Genomic DNA, 22,436 nt, shown 5'->3' with positions numbered 1-22,436 from the left:
GCAAACATGGCCGCTGTCTCTTAGAGAACTTGCACTGCTCAGTTCGTTAAAGCATAGCCTCTTGACCAATGAGGCCGAGTCTTCGAATCCAGTTCTCGTTGTTTCGGCTGCAGCTTTAAGTCAACAGGACTGTCCGGTGAATTTCGGTAATTTTATTCCGGTTTGCTACTGTGGTTTCTCCATTCATAAAGTAGACCGTCATTACATACATGTCAGTGGAGAACTCTTAAGCACGGCGATTAACACGAGTAAGACAAAGTACTGCTAACCACTATGTTAGGTATCAACAAGCCAACCACGCTAATTAATGGATTACACCAGTTTTTTTTTATATGAACCAGCAAATTAAGATTTAAAATTGACTCGAACAGCGTAACATACAGAATAACCCCCGCATTTGGTAATTCGAACCCAAGAAATATAGTGTTCACTCTTGCCATGCTTCCAATTATTCTACAGGATCGTATTTGCCCGGCTGGATATGGCTTCATGTAGTTTATACATGTATTTTCTTGTTTTGTAAGGCAATATGACTCATTCAAACTTGTAACATCATAGCAATAAACACGGCCAAATTATTCACCTCACATGAACACTGCCGGCAACTATTATAACTGATTATAGTCATAACAACTTTCTCTTAATCATTACTTGCTATTAACGAAGAAAAAGCTTCCCTACTGTAATTCAAAATCTCTTCCCTAACTAGTAGCTAAGTATTTAACTGATAACTTACCTTTCTTTACACATCCGACAGGGCAAGTTAGAACTCCTGGCGTTATCACAGGTGGTCTTGTAGTTGGTGTTTTGATTGTAGTTGTAATCGTAGGTGCTTGTGTAGTGGTTATGGGTAAAGTACCCGCTTTTGTGATAGACAGTTGTGTGGTTAATATCTTCACCGCTTTGGTTGTTGGTGTTTTTGTTGATGTTGGCAGAGTCAGAGTGGCTAAACATTTTCAATAAGCAAAAAATATAATTTCAATAATGTATATTGCTTTGAACAAAATATATCAGTGATACTAGAATATATTTCCTGGATTCACCGTGTCAGTATCAATGTAAAGTTAACTCTTCAGATATGCAACAGATACATGGTGTACGTAAGACTCACCTGGTTGGAGAATTCCCTGCTGCACAAGGACAGGCCTGGAGGTGAACCACGACGAGAACGAGGCTAGATATCCCACAAACCCTTGCTGAAGCCCGGAAGGAGTCGTGGAATACGCAAAGTAGAAGTGCTTCTGTACGAAGGTGGAGTGACTGTGTTCATACTTTATTGACGTTTTAGTCTGGTCCACCAGTACGTTGTTGACAAAGACCTCCAGTCCGGTTTGCTGTTGCCAGGTGAAGTCTATGGTAGTCCAGACGTTAAGGGTCGGCCGAGGAGCATGGCAGAACCACACACGCTCATTCTGGGAGAAGACAAACTGAAGCCGTCCAAACCGGTACAAAATTGCTAGACCTGTAGACGTGGGGTTTTCACCTCCGCTGGACAAGATATACGTGTTCTCATCGAGACTCGCCAGCTTCATTTTGAAGGAGACTGTTAGCCCTTCCTGACACAGTGTAATGTCATTCAAGCAAGAACGATGCTCTGTGTGAAACTTTAGGAACTGATGGGTACCACTTGTACTCTGAAAGTGAATTGCTTTCAAAGAATCGACTGTGACTACCTTAGCTCCCCCTTCTAATGTCACATCAACATCTTTGTGCACTAAAGATTTTTGGTTGGGCTGAAGGTTGGCAAAATTAAACGTATAGTTTTTCTCAGTTGAGACCTGAAGAGCTGGCGTCGTCGAAGAAACTGGGGACGTCATTGTTTGCGTGGTGTTCGGGAGCTGAGATACCATATGGGTGGGTTTAGCTGTTGCTGTTTGGTCGGATGTTACCTTTTCGGTTATTCGAGAAGGTGTAGAGTTTGTATGTGCTGATACCTCTGTCGCAGTTGTCAGTGGTGAAGCTGTGACCTGCACAGTTGACGGCTTTGGGGATGTTTTCTGTACCTCTGTGGTGATTTCTGGCAACGTTGCTTCTTAAATAATCAAAGTGAAATGTTAGTGATATTTCTGGAATTAACTGTACAACTTTGCTCTGTTATTATCCAGCGCTCTGTTAAATACGAAACACACAGACACTGGTTATCTTATTAATGATATTTAGTGTAACAGGCCTGCAGTGAGTCTATTGTGTTTTAATTAAATATTTTTTTTATTTTTGTTTGATCCTACGGTTTTTGCCATTTCCGTAACACTGATTAATAACATCAAAATATTACGTAACATTGTCTTTTTTCTTCTTATCACCTGGGACTAGTTTACCTACAAACAGGATATAACTCTGCAACCTTGAAGCTTTTTGATTCAGGTGCTGTATTGCTATAAACTACATGTGTTTCAGGTAATCTAATTCTGATGGTAATGTAACGTTCAATCGAATCAGTTACGTATCAGTTACACCTTCCAGCAGACAGTTCTCTTACGGAAAGTGAAACAGAGATGGTAGGGACAACTTTCGATAATATAATGTAGGAATGATACATGTAGAAATGAGAGAGTTAAAATAAAGACACATACGGAAATAACAGTGCATTGCGGTAATGTCATGTGCATTGAGGTAATGAAGTACTTTACTGTAATGACCTGTGAATAACGATAATGACGTGTACATTACGGTAATGACATGCTCATTGCAGCAATGACGTGTACATTACGGTAATAGCATGTGCATTACGGTAATGACACATACATTACGGTAATAACGTTTTTGTGTCAAATTTGAAGAAAATTTACATAGATTTTCAAATATGATACGAGATATTTAATGAATGCAAGAGAGCAATAAAAACTGGTCAGAAAGGAGAGTGGTCATACATAAACAACTGCAAGTGAAATCTAGGTTTTCGTCCTGAAGAGACTTAATAATATGTATAAATATCCCCTGTGAACACAGCGTCATTGTTAAACAACCAGATATATTTGACCATGTTACATAAACTTAGCTCATTGGTCGTAAGCTAGAGGATGTCTCCAGACTGAAGTCCAAAATTCTGTAGCCAGTCTGATTAGTCAGCAATCTACGTAGATAAAACACTAAGTTATCAAGAATTATATTTAGATTAGCATAAATCTATCTACCTTGAAGGCCCCATAAAGTCTGCAGGGTGAAGAGAATAGGGCCTCAGCCCTCCAGGTAAGCTTGGCGTAAACGGCAACTAACCTAGCGCTCCCCCGTGTGTGGTGGGTAAACAGAACAGGTTCACACCGAATTTGTTCGTAACATGAGTGATGATCTACGCAGCGTTGCTGGCAATGTCGTAGATGGATATTTAAATTACATTCTTCCAAAAAAGTATTGCATGGGTGGCACATGATGGTGAAACAAGATGTTAATATGAACGTCAACTTATGACGTGACTTTTGTTGTTTGTGTTGTGATTACTGACACTCTGAGGTCGTATAACTTGTACGAAAAGCTTACTAAATTAATCGCTTCGGATTAAAGCAGGTTTATCATGTACACATGCATATATGCATTTCTTTTTAGGCACTCTATACGTTTTCCAAGTGTATTGTATAAAAACTATATTTTATGATATTTAAGGCCAATATACAAGAACTATATTCAATGAATTTGGGGGGCCTCCGTGGCTCAGTCGGTTAGCGCGCTAGCGCAGCGTAATGACCCGGGAGCCTCTCACCAATGCGGTCGCTGTGAGTTCAAGTCCAGCTCATGCTGGCTTCCTCTCAGGCCGTAAGTGGGAAGGTCTGCCAGCAACCTGCGGATGGTCGTGGGTTTCCCCCGGGCTGTGCCCGGTTTCCACTCACCATAATGCTGGCCGTCGTCGTATAAGTGAAATATTCTTGAGTACGGCGTAAAACACTAATCAAAAAAAAAAAAAAAAAAAAAAAAAAAAATCAATGAATTTGCAATGATTTTTGTTTCTTACAGTTTATACGTAACTTTCATGTGTGTTGTGATTAATTCTACGCCATACATAATGAAATCTATCATTCCTATGATTGCCTTCAGTCTTCTCATGAAAACAAGTTGGCATTACATAAACTGCTGACACTGACTTCCTTTGTTGAAGGAGATGCAAACTTTCTCACAAATGAGGCCAAGTAAACTAAACCGACATGAGCCAGGTTTGAATTCGATTACAGTAACGGTTGTGTCATTTCCGTAACGGCCGTGTCATTTTCGTAACGGTAGGGTTCTTACGGTAACGGTAGTGTCATTACCATATCGGCCGAGTACCTTAATAGCCGTGTCATTACGGTAACGACCGTGTCATTTCCGTAACTGTCGTGTCATTTCCCTAACGGCCGTGTCATTACCGTAACGGCCGAGTCGTGACCTTAACGGCCGTGTCATTACTGTAACGGTCGTCATTACCGTAACGGTCGTCTTATTTCCGTAACGACTGTGTCAAATTAACTACCAACGCCTTGAGTTGTGTACGAATATTTGTATGTCATCACCCTAAATTTTGTTATTTCCGTAACGGTCGTGTCATTTCCGTAACGTTCGAGTCATTTCCGTATCGGTCGTGTCATGGTAATGTCATTTCTGTATCGGACGTGTCATGGTCGTGTCATTAGGGTAACGGTTGTGTTACTACGATAAAGGGCGCGTCATTACCGTAACGGTCGTGTCATTTCCGTAACAGCCGTGTCATTTCCGTAACAGTAGTGTCCTCACGGTAACGGTAGTGTCATTACCGTAACGGCCGAGTCATGACCTTAACGGCCGTGTCATTGCGGTAACGACCGTGTCATTTTCGTAACGGTCTTGTCAATACGGTAACAGTAGTGTCATTACCGTAACGGCCGAGTCATTACCTTAACGGTCGTGTCATTTCCGTAACTGTCATGTTATTTCCGTAACGGCCGTGTCATTTCCGTAACGGTAGTGTCCTCACAGTAACGGCCGAGTCATTACCGTAACGGCCGAGTCATGACCTTAACGGCCGTGTCATTTCCGTAACGGTCGTGTCACCTGTTATGGAAACTCTGTCTGTGGGAAAATCAAACGCCATGATGTAGAGACATGCTCTTTTTATTTGAAGCTGACCCCACTATTTGATCATGATTTTTAACGTGCACTCCACATCATTCAGAATCTAATAAGCATAGGGATATTCGTATATAGAAAGTACACATTCTCTCTCGAGAAGTTGACACTTACTAACGAGAAATTTCTGCCTTTCATGCCAAATTGGTCAACCCGTGTCAATTTCCTTGAATCTACGTGGACTCAGCATTTATGGGGGCGTTGAAGCTATGTTGGCAAAGGGTGCAACTATGCTGAATTCGGAAAGAAACGCGAATGAGAGAAATAGTATAAACTGCAAATGAGTAAGAGCCGGTTGACTTTATTAAAACATATTTCTCTTACACAACAAGACAATAACTCAGTTAAAAGCTCATATCGTGCTGAATGACTGGAAATGGGAGAACTCATTTAATCTGGCTCAACAGCCATGCCTTTTGGGAATTGCTTTTCTGATGGAATAAAAATTAACGCCAATAACGAGTGTGACCCCCATTAGCGTTAACAACAGCAGCACATCTTCTATCCATCTTGTTGAAGAGACTTCGGATGAGCCTCCAAGGAATGTTATTGTAAGTGTCAACGACGCTTTGTTGCAGTTGTTGCAAGGTAAATGGCTGCATGAGTTGATGGCGAATGCGGCGTTCAATTTCATCCCAGAGGTGTTCGATATGATTTAAATCCGGACGTAAAGCTGGCCAGTCCATCGTCTGGATGCCGTTGATCAGAAGAAATGTCTGTGTCAATCTTGCGGTATGTACTCTTGTATTACTTGCTGTAGAGCAAGATTGCGTCTTCGAGCAAAAAATGGAACGACTACAGGCCTGGACATAGCGCTGCGCCGTGACGCCTCTACCACGTCCATTTCCATTGTTTTGGAAGATCACAGGCGGAACCTGGCGTCCCCAGCTGATTGCCCCCCCCCCCCCCCCCCCCCTTCCACAAAGACTGACGGAAGGCTAACTCCAACCCTCACTCGGCCGTCCACTGCGTCGATGTAAAATTGACATTCATCCGAAAAGGCAATATTCTGCCATTGCCCATTGCGCCAGTTCCGATGACCTGCGGCCTAGTTAAGTCGAGCGCGTCTGTGACGTTGAGTCAAACCTGAACCAACATAAGGTCGACGACAACGCAAACCGGCGTTGTTGAGTAGTCAACATACAGTATTAATGCTGATGGGTCGGTTCGTTGTTCCATCTGTGTTTCGAGCTGTAGTGGCTGTTTGCAGCAACCGATTCCGACGATGGGACAATGAAGCGGTCTTTGACGTCACACGAGGTCGTCCGCTCCAAGCACAGTAATTAATGGTGTTTGTCTGCTGGTAGCGGTCAAGCAGTCTGTATATGGTGGACTGATGAGTACCATAATGCCTGGCGACACGTGAGACGTTCCAGCCTGTTGCTCAATGTTGCCGATGGCTCTTTGACGTTCATCAATACTCAGACGTGGCATGGTCACTGTTGCATCAAAACGCGATTTATGTTCCTTAAGAAGCATTCTCAGACCAAGAATCTCGTGAAAAGAAAGCGCATTAAACTCAACTAGCAAACACTTCACGAGGAATATGAAAACTAAAATCAGTACAATTTGGTGCTGCCCGACACCACCGCTGCTGCGAACACTCTCTGGAACATCCATTACATATCTACACACTTTTGATTACTCAGAATGTACTTCCCATTTGACATGGGATACGGAAATGACACTGTCTGAAGCAATATGCATTTTATTACTCACCATCTACTTGTATATTACAGTTGCTAATGTGTAAAGAACACATACTAATGCGTAAATTTGGACTGAATTTTGATTAGTTCATTTATTCAAAATGCATGTCTTATCGCAATATATTAGTTTTGAGGGCCTTTTAATGTGGGGACAATTAAGAAGTTTGGAAAATAAACAGAATTACCTTTAAAGACATATTTGTAAACTGTGTGTAGACTGATTCAACATACTAACAGACAACTTAGTGTTAATTATCCGGAATTACGGTAAATAACCTAAAATTTCACCTGAAATATGTAAGTTTAGAGGTGATGAAAGGTAATACAATACTGATTTCGGTAATAAACCTTACATTTTTCCAGTAGAGAATCGTCCTACCTTCCAAGCAAACCTCAAACCTCATTTTTAAAATCAGCAGAACTCTGAGAGTGGGGCAAAATGTTTGGCTTACGTAGTTACAAAGTAAATAGTACGTAATTTACCTTAATCAAAGCTAAAAACATATCTTAAGTATGAATGTTTAAACAGTGTCGAGTAGCGTGACAGTGTTGAGTAGCGTTGCAGTCTCGAGTAGCGTGACAGTGTTGAGTAGCGTGACAGTCTCGAGTAGCGTGACAGTCTCAAGTAGCGTGACAGTCTCGAGCAGCCTTGCAGTCTCGAGTAGTCTGGCAGTCTCGAGTAGCGTGACAGTCTCCAGTAACATGACATAATCTTGTACTTACCTGGCAAGATATGAAAACTCTCCAGAATGGTCCTGGTTGTCAGCCAGATCTGAATGTTAGCGATTTGAAAGCTGGGTGTGTCGCCTTTAGCCGGGATGTAAGAGGGTGTCCCAATGCGGATAGGGAAAGTCTTGTTGTTGTTGACTTCGGCCTCAGTGCCGTTTTCTTTCCTGCCGACGATTGTGTTGTTCAGATAGACTGTAAGTCCCTGGGACACGCTCCATGAGTACTCCACTCTGTGCCAGACGTCTTTCTCGGGCAGGCTCTGGAATCTTACTGTCCACATATGCGTTCTCGTTGTCACAGCCACGCTCAAATTGTTCAAAGCATAGTAAAAGGCGATTCCATATGTGCCTGATTTGTCTCCGCCATTTGACACGAAGTACGTGAACTGACTCCACTTGTGTATGTTCAGGTCCATGTGATAAGTGATGCCTTTGAAGCAAAGATCAATGTCGGACAGGCAAGGGTTGGCTGGATTAAGTTCCAAGACCAGATAGTGCTTGAAGGTGGTGATGCTGACTGCTGTACCTACCGCTGTCTCATGATTGATCTTCGGACCACCTTCAACTTTCCACAAACCACAAACGCTGGTGATCTCCTGGTGAGTTTCCGAAACGAAAGTCAGGTTAAACTGTGTGAGCTGGTTTTCTGTAGGAAATAAGACAATGTTGTTGTCAAACGAAAAGTGGTAACAATTGACTTGTAGCAATTTAGACTTTTGCTTGCCAAACTTAGTGATATATTGAATCTACTATCTGTGCCCGGCTTAAGAGTGGGCTCATGAATGAAACGAAGGTCCATTAGCCCTTGGCCTCTGAGGCCGTGGAGGGATCGAATCCAGCTTTGGCCTTTGTAGCTTAGTGCGATGTTCAGACAATACCTGCCCCACGTTTGTTAACTCAGTACTTACTTTTAAGCTCGCAGACATTCCCTTCAAAGCCGTCCACGCAATTGCATTTGCCTTTCGCTGTGCATGTACCGTTGTTAAGACAACCATCCGGGCACTTAACTGTCAACCAGAGGATTCCATGAAACATTTTCACATAAACTTACCACACGAGATAAGTTGTTCCTGCTTGAGAATAGGGAAAGTTGATTGAATTAAGGGCTGAATGAGTCATTTCTGTCTTCATTTATTTATTTGATTGGAGTTTCATGCCATACATTTAAATTATACGACCTCGCCGAGCATTATGGAAACCGGAGTGGTTCTCGGGTAGATTTCTGCTCGCTAAACAATAGAGCAAGCATTCGTATCAGTTACTAATACACGTCTTTCTGTATCGAGAGTTTTCCACTATGGTTTGCTCGGGGATATCCCTTTACGGAATGAGTGGAAATTCTTAATTTAAGTTTAAGCCGAACAGCGTCGATACGTGACTGTATATGTTACATACCGTCAATAACACCAGACTGCACCAAGGTTGTCCTTGACACGGACCACGTCTTAACATTCTCTATTATGTAATGACCATAGACGACGGTTGATGTAGTTTTCAATGAGCTTGATCCAAACACTAGGCTTCCTGACTGGTACGTTGGTTTGGGCTGGAGGGCCGTGGGCTGTGTTACCTTGACAACAGGGGCGTGGTCACTGTTAAGATACACGTACAAGCCTTCCATGACGGACCAGGAGTACTCGAACTTTGTCCACCGATGGGTCTGCACCTTGGTAACAGGAAATGTTCCAGTCCAGATCTTGATGGCTGTGCTGACCGTTACCTCAAACTCAGAGTTATGAACGCGACAGGTGATACCACTGGAGTTTGACTCCTCGCCGCCGCTCGAAAATACATACATCCCTTCTTCGATCGTTATAAAATTGATGTCCATAGAAAGAGTAAAGCCTGACTGGCAGCGACCGACATTTGCCAAACAGCCAATGTTTTCTTTTTTTATTTCCATAAACTGAGCTTGCCCGTTAAGGAAAAGGGCCTTCCCGATCCGTCCATCCACAAGTTTTGGGTGCCCGTGGAGGCTCAAATTGTATGCCGGCGTCACCAAAACTGTGTCAACAATCTGCTGAAAGGTCAAGGTGACCTGAAGTTGAATCTTTATTTCCGTTTCTGAAAGACAGAGTATAGATCATGATAATAAAAAACCTGCATAAAATAACGTTGCTAATTAACGTCAAAAAACCTTTACAATACCATCTCAAAATCTCATACTAAACAAAAGAAGGGTAGATCCCACTTCACGGACATACACAAAGTAATTCGTGCATTAGGTTATCTCTTACCAGTGTAACGGCAATCAAACCCGTAAAACCCCTGTCGACAATGGCACAGACTGGTTCCGGTACACGTTCCTCCGTTTTTACATCCCAAGGGACACCGGCCTAAATAATAGAAACCAGGGGAAAAAACCAAGACCAACGTCAGTATTTCTGTGGAAAATAACACATTTATAGTATTTCTTAAAGTTATTGGTATAATTCTTCGTTGTCATTGAATAACATTTTCATATGAATAGTTCGTACTGTTTGCTCAGGTGGGCAGAAATGCTTTGGTTTCTTAAAAAAATTCATTTGGAAAACAATTTTTGTTGATTTTTCTTGATTTTACAAACACATAAATATGAATATGGTGAATCATTTGTTCCGCTCAATCGATGTTTCTTCATTGTGTATTTAGGTATCTGTTTTTCGGTTTAAAATTTAATATTTATCGTTTTGGATGAGTGAATTCCAATAGTTTTAAATTGCTACAAAAACGAAATGATTTCAAGGAAGACAGATCGTTGTAAGTTCATCCTAACTACATCTCCGACCGTACGTAGGAAGGTCTGTCAGTAACCCGCGGATGGTCGTGGGTTCCCCCCCCCCCCGGGCTCTGCCCGGATTCCTTCCGCGATAATGCTCGCTTACGCTGTATAAGTGAAATATGCACGATTACGGCGTAAGACAGTAATAAAATAAATAAACCAAAGAAAGCATATGCTGATTCAGAGCCTCCGATGACCGATGTCTTACCTTTATTGTCACATGTATACAACTCAAACCGGAAGCATGGACTGTTTTCCCACCCCTTGGGAATAATCTTTAATTTATCTGTTACTATAGGTTCCTCAAAGCTCGTCGTGAAGCTGAAGGATGAGTTCGCCGCGTTTATGACCTGCAAAACATAACGACATATTACTTCCGTAGAGTGTCTGATAACAGGCCTGTGAGACACAAGTACGCCCTAGTTCAGGGATCAGTGAATACAGCCTGCAGTATTTTTTTCTGGACCCTTTCCTGGATGGTGTTGCCATGGTTGTCATTATGGTCTTGTTGGTTCTTAACTTGAAACATAACCTGGTACACAGATTGTGATTCTGATAGTTAGATTGTATTATATGAAAACATAGCCAATATTGCAGGCACGAAAATTCAAAACGTTAATAACTGATGCTAACATCAACACTTACCTGTTTCAGTGTGATCAGATCACTATTTGGCCCCGGTTTGTGGTAGGCTAACGTGTAGTTTTTCATGTAGGTGGTCTGTGGTTGACTCAAGCTCTCTCGGGCAGGGAGCTGAATACCGATCGTTCCGATGGGGACGGGTTTGGGGAGATTCACCTGGTAATATGGTTTAGTGTCGTTATCTTCCGGACACCAGGCCCCTAGTTTATCACCTGTCAAACCGCACAATCATTGGCAACGCTACAAACAATCATCGAAACCTCAAGATATGACTGCAATTCGGCCGAGGCGGCGTTAAGCCATAATCATTCATTCATTTCCTCTTTAACATTTTTTCTTAATTTACATTTTTTTCCGGGCGAACAAATATGTGTATTCTGTTCAAGTTTACAAATAAAATGTGTAGACAATCTCAGATTTCAAAGTGTACAGATGCCAATAGCACAAACAGAGCTGTGTTTATTGAGTTAAGGATATCGAGACCTTCACAGCATTCCCAGCGGGCCTTCTCTTTGCCTTGGTCTGGTTTAGCTGATGACACCTCGAGTTGAGCATCAGTTATATTTCCACTCTCCATTCCAAGAGGACTGTGACATGCTGAAATGAAACATTGGAGGCCAATCCATGCTTTGCTTTAGATGCTTTATATTTGACCCGTTTAATTATCGACTGACTGTACGGCGACCATTATTCCCACAATAAGGCTATGTTCACACGGAAATAAACGAAATCGCCATGAGTACATCTTTCCTCTAATTTGTTTCTTTAATTGCTTTTTCACAACATGTATAGAAGGTTCTCTATTTTAGTACTGGGGTCCGCTTCACAAAACTTCTGTAGCCGCCTGAGGTCTGCTAGTCGGCAAAGGGTCATTTAGCCGACTCCAGTAATCAGGCTACGAGAAACTTTGTCAAGGCCGTTTCACAAAATTAAAACAATCTCAACTTAGCTGGCAAACTGGTTAATATTCAAACGAAATATCTAAAGTCATATCATCAAATGCCAAACTCAATGGGTTTAATGAATCAGCGTCAAGAATAACAAAATAATACTTACATGATTTGGGAATAACTGTCAAAAAAAAAAAAACCCGAGAAACAATGATCATTAGTGGCGATAAGGTATAAGTGTTTTATAGAAAGATCTAAAAAAATAACAGCCCTGTTCGGACAGCAAAGTGATAGTTTTTATCACTTTGAACCTACCTAAAAGAGGCAGAAAGAGTTTCATATACGTTGAATTAGCAAACGAATTAGACGACAAAGATAAAAACAGAACAGAGATTCTGTTTTGCTCTAGTATTTTAGATACATGAAATTAACATAACTTGAGAAGGCCATACCCAGTTCTTCACAAAACTTTCCATTAAAATTCGCTTTGCAGAGACACAGGTCCTCAGCTATGCAGTGTCCATTGTCACATCCGTCCGGACAAACGCCTGCAAGATGGAAATGTAGTGTGATTAAGCAAGAGTTTGTGGGTGGTTATCAACTCACATGTCGGGGTCTGAATTAGGGTATCTGTCAGTGGATGGTAGTGCATTTATAGGTGTAAACTTTTGTGTGTCTGTATGAAGAAGTGAAAGGCTGAATCAGTCGAACAGTAAAACTTTGAACGGCTCTGATCGATGTAATTCTGTTTAGAAAGGTCCAAAAACCAAGCAGACTGCTGCTCGATCAGTGCTATTTATCAATTCTCTCACGTTATAGTGTTCACGTTATGAGCTACACGGTACCTTGATGACAGACGTTCATTGCTGCGCGGTTGTGTGCCACAGACCATCGTACAGAAGCCGCACGGTACCGCACGGCGTGCAGTGGAGTGCACTTACCGCACAGCACTGTACGGTTACAGCATGACACTGTACAGGTACAACTTGCTATGGTAACAATGCCTTGCTGTAACTGTACAGAGCTATGCATGCGGTAAAGTTTCGCATGCATAGAGTTAAATCGAAACACGTGTCTCAAGACGAAGGCGCTACGTATGATTAACTGAGTATACTGATCAAATGAACTACCTGTTAGTGAATGTTTGAGCGAGGGGAGTTGGGGGACTCATGTGCAGGGGTCTCAAACGATGGAACGGTTGGTTCGTTTCGCTTGTCTGTGCGTGCGTGCGTGCGAGCGGGGGTGTGCTGTGTGGGTGCGGCTGTGCTAGAAAGTTGTTCACTACATATTACAAACGTAAAAAACACACAGAGCACAGTACATGATGAATTTATACAGCAAGCACCAGCTAACGATGTGAGCCAGAATCAGTGAGTGTTGTGTTGTCAACACTTTCTAAGAAGTAAGCAGCCAGCATATGGCATGTATGATCTGTAAGCATTACACTTTAATGACTTAACCGTTAAGTACTCACTTTTTACATCACATCCAAACAGTTCAAACCTGAAGCAAGGCTCTCCCTCAGAAGACAACGTCTCAATTCTCAGGTTTTCCATCACAGTTGTGGGAAATAGCACTTTTCCAGCACTCAAGTTTTCATCAATGCCGGTAAAATTCTGCATGGAACAGTATAAACACGATTTCTTACACACGTATCACTGGACAAGAGGCATATACTGCTAATATTCTATCAAATGGAAAAAAAATTATAGATGTATTGTGAACGCTTTATTCTAAGCTTTTGAATATTAAGATAACATCATGTTATAGTTATTGAATTTAAAAAAAGATCAGCTCCGATAAATATGGAATGTGGAATAACAAAATCTTTCGTCGTCACGTGATATGAGGTGTATTTCTGAAATGCCGTTACAGACAAGAAATAAAATATAATGATGAGTTTTAGAATTGTGTTGCATGTAAAACTGTAAGCAAGTGGCGTGCTTTCAATTAATACAAATTCTAAACTTACAACCGGAGTTCCGCTATTCGCCAGGTAAGTCATGTGCGATGTTCCATGTAATGTGTATAGTACACGGTACAGCTTCAAGTAGTCTGTCGCCTTGGTCAAGTTATGAGACATGCCGGCTGGAGGCTGAATGAAGATACCTGATACACCTGTGGGTTTGGGAAAGCTGATCTCCACCCAAACTTTGCTGCCGTTACGAGCAGGGTTAGGGCACCAAGACCAACCTGGATTACCTGTGCAGACAAAATGAACAGAAAGATTAAGTCAGGTCAGGACAAACCTGGATTACCTGTGTGGGCAAAATGAACAGAATGGTTACGTCTGTCAGGACAAACCTGAATTACCTGTACGGACAAAATGAACAGAATGATTAAGTCTGTCAGGACAAACCTGGATTACCTGTGCAGATAAAATGAACGGAAAGATTAAGTCTGTCAGGACAAACCTGGATTACCTGTGCAAACTGAATGAATAAGTCTGTCAGGACAAACCTGGATTACCTGTGCAAACAGAATGATTAAGTCTGTCAGGACAAACCTGGATTACCTGTGCAGACAAAATGAACAGAAAGATTAAGTCTGTCAGGACAAACCTGGATTACCTGTGTGTACGAAACGAACATAACGATTAAAGAACCCCAGTGCCTTCATTTTTATACAAGATGTTCGCTGGATACAATATTTTTGCTATGTTAGTATGTAAACTGCATGTAAAGCCACTCTGTACGTTAACAGATGGACGACCACACGGGCATGTAATGCAGATTCAGAATCGTTTTGTCAGGTCAGTATTTCACCCAAAGTGCGTTACGCGAGATCAAGGATTATGACATAACGTTTAGATGAGGACGGATTAAAAGTGTCATGATTGCTTTGATGATGCTTTCTCATTTGATGACAACTATACCCAAAGACAAGTATTTTTTCTACGAATTCCATGCGTATACAAGTGAATAAGAAATGTCCACTAGTACTCATGTTTTGTAAAGACGGGCTAGAGTGTGTAAGTATTTAGACCTTATGTAAACAGATCATTTTCGCAGACACTCCCAGTCACTAACCCCAGCCTTCCATTTTTCAAAGTGGACCAAGTACATTCTGTATGGCGTATATTAACAAATAGGAGTAACCCTACATTATTGTCCCAAAACTCGGGAAAATATGTATCATCTAAAGAATCGTTATATACCTGTTTCTGTTATATCGCTGGTTTAGTCAAACCACTCCGTAACAAAATCTTTAGCACCCAATTAAAGACCTTTATAAGAGACGAATGAATGAATGAATGCTTGGGGTTTAACGTCGTATGTCTGACAATGCACCAAATTTGTGCCGTCCCCGTGCCACGGGTCGCGAGATGCCCTCATCCGGCTTCCATAGTCATTAGGTGTATGTACATATACTGTGCCCTTTTGTGGCTTGAAGAGTCCATGCCGCCAAAGTCCTGCCGCCACTGAAGTATCATGCCGATGACACCACACTCCACAAAGCCACATTATATTGACACCAGGCCAACCAGTCTTTCCTGAGCGCAAAGCGAGGTAGCAACAAGTATCATTTTTAAAGTCTTTGGTATGACCCGACTCGGGTTTGATCCCTTGTCTCACGACGTCGAGGCTATAAGAGAAAGCATATTTTATATATGTTGACATCGTGACTCTTGATCGTAGACCCACCTCCACAGCAGTTCTGCCGAACTCCGGTCTTGTTTGTTCCGGGTTTGTCCGAAGATGTCGTGATCATATCATCTGTGATCCGGCCGTCCCCCATTCCCAATGCTTTCGTGCAATCTGCAACAAAAATACGCAGATAATGTACTGATTTGTAAACAGGATAAGAAATATTTATTTGTTTATTTATTATTAATTTATTTATTTATTCATTTGATTCATTCACACGATGAGAGTCATTATCACGGTGGAGAAAACCGAAGTACCCGGTGTAAACCACCCACCTTTGTCATGATAAGGGCAAACTTTCCCACATGTGACATACATATATTCACACCATATTGATAGAAGACAATATCTTGCAATATTACTTCGGTCATATCACAATGGTGTATGCTTGTAGCAGGCTGCTCCCAGGGACGACTTGTTCATGGGTTGCCGGACTGGAAAAACAGTGCTGAATACACCAGATATGACACCACACCCAGTGATGGTCACACTATAAGCCGACCAATAGTTGATCAATCCTGTTGGCTGAGCTCTAACACTGTTACAAAACTGCTCGTAAAATCACGGGGTAAACGACAGGCAACACGGTTCCAAGTATGTTTACTGTAAAATAACGGTAATAATGATACACAGTGAAGCTTGTGACATATACCACTGACCCAGACACGAGCAGATATCACATAAATCAAATTTGTACGATACATAAATCAAAGTTCATACGATACATAAAAGTTTGACTACAAACACCCTTACTGTTCTCTGCCTCGCATGTTAACAGGAAAGGGATAAGACCAATCAACACACGAGATAGGAGACACTTCCAGGAGGCCATCGCTCACCTGAAAAGGAAATTTTCATGTAAGTTTTTCCATCGTTCCATCTTTAATCTTGTGTTCTTACATGAAGTTCATCAGTCATTTACAGGTTTCTTATGAAACATTTTTATATTTTACAAGTTCTATATGTGTTTGTTTTAACTAAAGGTCGGCCTATGTATCAAAGTATTTATTTATTTATGTATTTGCTTGTTATTATATCCCATGTCACTCGTCAGTTCAGTTCAATGAACGATTTTGAAAACAGTACGGAGAACTGATTAGAAGACATTTTTGGAAACTGGCCAGTGAAACAGACTTAAACCAGCGAGTATTGTTGTACTGCTGAATTGTATCCATCACCCACGGGCTGGTGAATCCTAACAATGATTGTGGTTGGGACCGTCTCCGGAATACATTCTGGGCGTTTGATTGGCTGGTAAACATATGATATGCATGACATGGCACTTCCGCTCACGACTGCATGTTCAGCGATCAGATGTCGACACCGAAACAATTCAGTCTTCTTTCCTTCATCTTTACCTTTAATGCATAGTTAAGGTGAATCAAATACAAAAGCCTTATTCCTATGTACATACGTTGCATTTTGGATTTATTTGGAATACACAAATCTGGAGTACATAGACCCCTATATGCTTTATTCGTGCCGCCCCTTTGTCCTGTATATTTGAGAAAACTCCATAACGTACACAGAAGAAAGTTGTTACAGTCAGAAGACAAAAACTGTTTCGAGTGGCGAATAAACACAAATGTGCAAAATCGGTCATACATTGGTGTAGACAAAATCATATTCTACATTTGTAGGCCTATGTGTGTTTCTCTAAGCTTTCGGCTTGAAACAATGCATGAACCGTAATTCTGGTGGGGTAAGCATCCCCAAGGCATGATCCCTTGTCATAACTGACATAGCTTAATGTGATGACAACATAGGATAATTCTAGAGCTGCGACGTCTACTATATTGCATTTTATTTTACCTAATTCAGCTTAAGTCTGTGGTGTTTGGTGCACCGTAAATATGAACGGTATTTAACAGTGATTGAATCTCAGATGTGATGTGTAAATAGCATTTTGGATGTCGTAGCATATCACGTAACCGTGCCCATTCTCTCGAAAGTTGTACTCTTATAATCTTGATGAGTTGACATGGTATATTTACAACCCCTGCTATGTGATATATGTATTCGCTAAGTTTGGATTTGGGTCTTCCTCACGATTACTTGAGACCAATGGTACATTTTGACTTGTCACCCAGTATGACCTTCGTTTTGACATGAACTGGTAACAGGTAATGTGCATTTAGAAATCTCTGTTGTATATCACACGGTATGAAATTTAAAGAATTCAAATATTTCATGACTCATGAATATACCATCACTATGAGCTCAATAAAATCGTTTTATATATTATGCTTTTGCGTGGATATGTGTCCCGGAGAACAAACTGTAACATACTGTAAGCATTTCAGATAGAATAATGCCCAAAAATCTGTCACTGATAGGTGCTCTTATATTTCCCCTTGATGTGTATAAGTGATATGTTATTTACACTGGTGACTGATTGGTGATTGTTTATTTCACTCAAAGACCACTCAGGGTCTTTAAATCACCGTAAATGTGCAGCTTTTCATAATACATAAAACAATTGTGATTAGGGAACACGATTGTTAAAACCTTTGTCAGTAAAACATACTAAATTTTTCAACAGCTATTTACTCGTAGCCTGGAATTATTCTTGTGTTTTAATTTTGCTTGGCCTGGTGTTACTATATCTAGGTAGATATTTAAGCCCAACTGACCTTAGACCAGTAAAGGTATGTAGAAAGGGAAATTTATCTCCATTGCTGTCCGTCTGACAAAGTGTGTAGAATTGTCTGTGTCGGGGTAAATTATTTCACCTTCCCTTTTTTACCCGTAATTTATGACTAGAGCATCTAAAGCGATGAGAATTTTTCGGCTTTTTTCGTCAAGCATGTTTAAATAATGTTCAAGAGCAAAATCGATCTTAAATATTCTGTATACTTTTCCTTTGGAAGACGCTCGGATCTTAGAATGCCACTTCTGATTAAACTGGCCCTTCAACGTTTGCTCTACTGCTTGAACCAAACAGACAATATTGTTCATATGTTGATTTTCTCGCGTATAGTTTAAGCCAATTTTGTACAGAATATCTTTTACATAGTACATCCATTTGGCACTGTAGAACTTTCCACTGTTAAACATAAATTTATACATAATAGAAGATAACTGACTTTCCTTCCCTTGTAACACTTTTATCCAATATGGCATCGTATCACTAACGTCAGTATAAAGTGGATATTCTCCCAATTCACCATACACCGCAAAATTTGGTGTGTTGGTTTTTTACACCTACTATCGTTTTATAATATTTCAAATGGAATCGCTCTATTATATTTAGATTTTCATATCCTCAGATTTCACAGCCGCACAGTAAAATAGATTGTACAATTTGCTTAAATAATTTAAGCTGGGTATCTAATGGCAAACTCAATTTACTGGTTTTCTTAAAGAAGCCAAATAGTGTCGTACTGGCTTGAGATTTTTGGCTGCAGTATATTTACCAGTATATTTTATCAATAATCCTAAATAACAATAGGCCTATTTATCTACAATCTTAATTTCGCTTCCATTAAACTGAAAAATCGGGACATTTCTTGGATCAGGTTTACAAAACAACACAACTTTTGTCCTATTGCTATGTACTTTCATTTGCCACAGGTCGAAGTAAGCTTCAAATGCCAACAAAGCATCCTTCATATTAGTATCTGTTTCTGCAATAATAATTGTACCATCAGCATACAGTAAAAGTAAAATACGTAGAAATATGTCTAGGCTAACTTCATTTTCATCACTTAGAGAACTCATTCCAGAGATACTGTTACCAATCAGAAAACTTTCCAGATCATTTAAATAAAAGGCAAACAGAAGGTGGGCGGGGGGGGGGGGGGGGGGGGGGGTCGCCTTATCTGACTCCTACTTCACACATGGAGAAATCGCTTGTTCTTTTTCCAAGAATGATACAGGATCTAATTGATTTATACATATTTTTAATAAGGTTTAAACATTTCCCAGTATTTTTTTTCTGTTACACAGTTTGTACAACAAACCTTCTCTCCAGAATTGCTTTGGACAAATGAGCAAATGTACAATAGAACCTTCCGTGGCGTAAAGTATATACTCTATGACATGATGTAACACAAAAAATATTGTCACTAACAGAATACCCTTTTCTAAAGCCTGTTTGAGATTCATTTAATTTATTATATTTTTTGCAATAGTCAAATTAATCTGTTATTTGTAACAACGCTCAGATTTGGCCTAAATCCGTTCAATAAATCCCTGAATGTAGTGGATGTGTCCAGCGTTGTTGCATGAAGAATAATGACTTTTCACGTGTCAAACAACAACTCAAGAGTGTCGTTTCCTTTGAGCGGTCAACCAAAAAGGCGATCTATCAGTAATCGAAGGTGTGGAACTGGTTTGTCCGTGCAGAGAGTGTAATGGACTGTATACAGACCCATGCCATACTGAACACACTTGATGATATCTCCGTATAACATATATTATAACAAAACAATTCAATCAGTGTAGGTGCCAACAGTGTATATGGTTGAAAGTAAACATAGAGGAAAGTCCAGATTTAAAGCCACACTCAATATACAATAATAATGAATAGCCGTCTCCAAAGTACGAACGTCTCCACAACATTGACCAGCAGTTTGGCTGTTTCCAGTACCTATCCATAAAACTTCGACACGGACTAGCTTGTAACAGTCGCATTTAACACATGCTAATACTTCTACGCTGAGTAGCCTGTTTTTATGTGACTCATACAAGCTTACTCAGTGACAAATATTGGCATATATCTGACTGATACGAGCCACTCAGTATTAGCATTTGTTATATATATGTATGTATGCTTGAGTTTTAACCTTGTACTTGACAATTTTTCAGTCATATGACGACGAAGAGTCAGCATTTGTTATATGTCACTGATACAGGCTACCCAGTGTTCAAAGTATTAGCATATGCTATATCTGACTGATGCAAGCCACTCAGATTTGATTTGATTTCACTTGATTGGTGTTTTACACCGTACTTAGGAATGTTTTATGTATGTATACATCAGCATGGTAGTGGCAGGAAACCTGGCAGAGTCCGGGGAAAACCCACGACCATCCACAGGTTTCTGGAGGACCTTCTCATGTACGGCCGGAGAGGAGGCAGCATGAGCTTGATATGAACTCACAACGACCACAATGGTGAGACTCTCCCGGGTCCTTGTGCTACGCTGGCGTGCTAAGCCCTTCTGCCACTCAGTAAGGCTCAAACAAATGGCATGTGCACTGCGTGACTGATAAAACCTGCTCTCGAAGTACTAGCATGTGTTATATAAAAGTGATAAAAGCTATACTGATTGAGTGTCGAAGTATTGAACGCCGATGTGTTCATACCCAAGGTTTCACTTAGGTATACATAGGATATTTAACGTCGATTTTACACAAATATACAGCCAACACATATACAAAGATAAACACAAATATAAGAATAGATAATGGTACATAAAAGTATTTGTATCTACTGATTTAAGAAAGGCATACATATACGTATACATATAAATCTATAGATAAATAACCAGTAAATATACAAACATTTAGGTCTGCCAGCAACCTGCGGATAGTCGTTGGTTTCCCCCGGCTTTGCGTACTTTCCTCCCACCATAATGCTGGCCGCCGACGTATAAGTGAAATATTCTTGAGTACGGCATAAAACACCAATCAAATAAATAGATAAATGAATTCAAACATTATTAATATATCTCTGTATCATGGGAAGTACAAACCAATTGTGAGAACCATTTAATAAATCTTGCAAGCATATATGTTAGCCGGCCAAGCCGGAGACTATTTCTACATTTCTGCTTGTCACGGAGTTCACCGTAACTCTCGATCTTATAATCCATGTACCCTTGTTGAACTGAAGCCAAGTCGCACTCCCAACTAAGGGTATATCTGGGTCGGACTGTAAGTAAATATATTCTGTCTGTTTTTTTTGTTGTTTTTGTTTTTTTTGTTGTTTTTTTTTTTAGTAGCTGTCTCCACGGCCGAGAGGATAGCGCGTAGCATGCTATGGTATGATAATGAGTCAGGAACCTCTCATCAAACTGGTCGCTGTGAGTTCAAGTTCAGCTCATCCTGGCCTTATATCCGATCATGCGTGGGAATGCCTGCAGGTGGGCGTGGGATTTCATGGTGGGTTTGCCAAGGGCTCCGCCCGGTTTCCTCTAACCATAATGCTGTACGCAGTCATGAAACAGTGAATAGTGAAATACTCTTTAGTATTGCATAAACCACCAATCAAATTAATAAATAAATATATTTTTCAAATTCGAAGCTTAGCAGTAGATTGATTATTAGTTTTCGTTGTGGTCAGGCTTACAATGTGCTTGTACGTGTACACAAGGAGAGTGAGTGGGAATTCTCACTTCTGATAGTTCAAGAGTGTACATGTTGAGGATGGTACATGGTATTAAAACAAAGCGGTGTATCCGGAAGAAAGCTAAGAGCCGGCCAGTCGTCACTGCGTGTGACCAGGCTATCTTTCATCATCACGTAAACTTTTTCTCTGGATGCTACAAAACATTTGTGTCAACACGATTCTTTACACCATTGAAATCGTTTGCTCGAGTGAAGCTCGAATAATTAATATATGTCTAAACCAACGCTGTGAAGGCAGATGAGAACGGCTGGCTTGTATCAACTTCGCTTTCTCCACTTGGGAATATTTGAAAAAACTTCATGAAAAATTAGACGTAGAAAACTTACCTGTGTAGAATGTGCCTGTTGTGGCTGACTCCAAGACGGTGCAATCTGGGTATCGATTAAAGTACCTTATAAAACAAAGGTTGGCCTGAGGATGTGGGTGACCTAACCACGCCCAGGGTGTCGCATATCATCACAACTATGTGGGTGTCCAGGACGAACAGCCATACCTTGGTTGTGGTACTGAATTACACGGCAAGGTAAATGTATTTCTTAGGTGAGAGGCGATTGTTTGTTGACTGTCAATACCAATCGGAGAGCTGTCTAACAAGGCCAAACCCTGAATGCCGATATCGTTAAAAAAGCATA

At 40.7% G+C, this 22,436-nt stretch overlaps 1 protein-coding gene across 5 annotated transcripts in view; it reads right to left on the bottom strand.

Annotated features, from left to right (window-relative positions):
* Positions 1-22,200, bottom strand: part of LOC135466195 (uncharacterized) — a 36,713-nt gene extending 14,513 nt beyond the window's left edge. The window contains exons 1-16 of one of the 5 annotated variants that reach the window (XM_064743584.1): positions 22,131-22,200; positions 16,204-16,289; positions 15,448-15,561; positions 13,776-14,005; positions 13,278-13,419; positions 12,256-12,351; positions 11,970-11,984; positions 11,397-11,510; positions 10,917-11,125; positions 10,480-10,621; positions 9,748-9,846; positions 8,906-9,574; positions 8,419-8,517; positions 7,506-8,156; positions 1,112-2,032; positions 737-946 (exon numbers count right to left, since the gene is read on the bottom strand). In XM_064743584.1, the coding sequence (XP_064599654.1) occupies positions 737-946; positions 1,112-2,032; positions 7,506-8,156; positions 8,419-8,517; positions 8,906-9,574; positions 9,748-9,846; positions 10,480-10,621; positions 10,917-11,125; positions 11,397-11,510; positions 11,970-11,984; positions 12,256-12,351; positions 13,278-13,419; positions 13,776-14,005; positions 15,448-15,561; positions 16,204-16,282 (3,790 nt within the window). In that variant the 5' untranslated portion in view covers positions 16,283-16,289; positions 22,131-22,200. Of the gene's footprint in view, positions 1-736; positions 947-1,111; positions 2,033-7,505; positions 8,157-8,418; positions 8,518-8,905; positions 9,575-9,747; positions 9,847-10,479; positions 10,622-10,916; positions 11,126-11,396; positions 11,511-11,969; positions 11,985-12,255; positions 12,352-13,277; positions 13,420-13,775; positions 14,006-15,447; positions 15,562-15,725; positions 15,908-16,203; positions 16,290-22,130 lie in introns of those variants that run through there. The other 4 variants (XM_064743588.1, XM_064743585.1, XM_064743589.1 and 1 more) reach the window with 4 other exon arrangements.
* Positions 22,201-22,436: the final 236 nt, after the last annotated feature.

The sequence above is a fragment of the Liolophura sinensis genome, chromosome 6, assembly GCF_032854445.1.
Source record: "Liolophura sinensis isolate JHLJ2023 chromosome 6, CUHK_Ljap_v2, whole genome shotgun sequence".
Taxonomy (NCBI): domain Eukaryota; kingdom Metazoa; phylum Mollusca; class Polyplacophora; order Chitonida; family Chitonidae; genus Liolophura; species Liolophura sinensis.
This window is presented reverse-complemented; position numbering and strand designations above follow the sequence as displayed.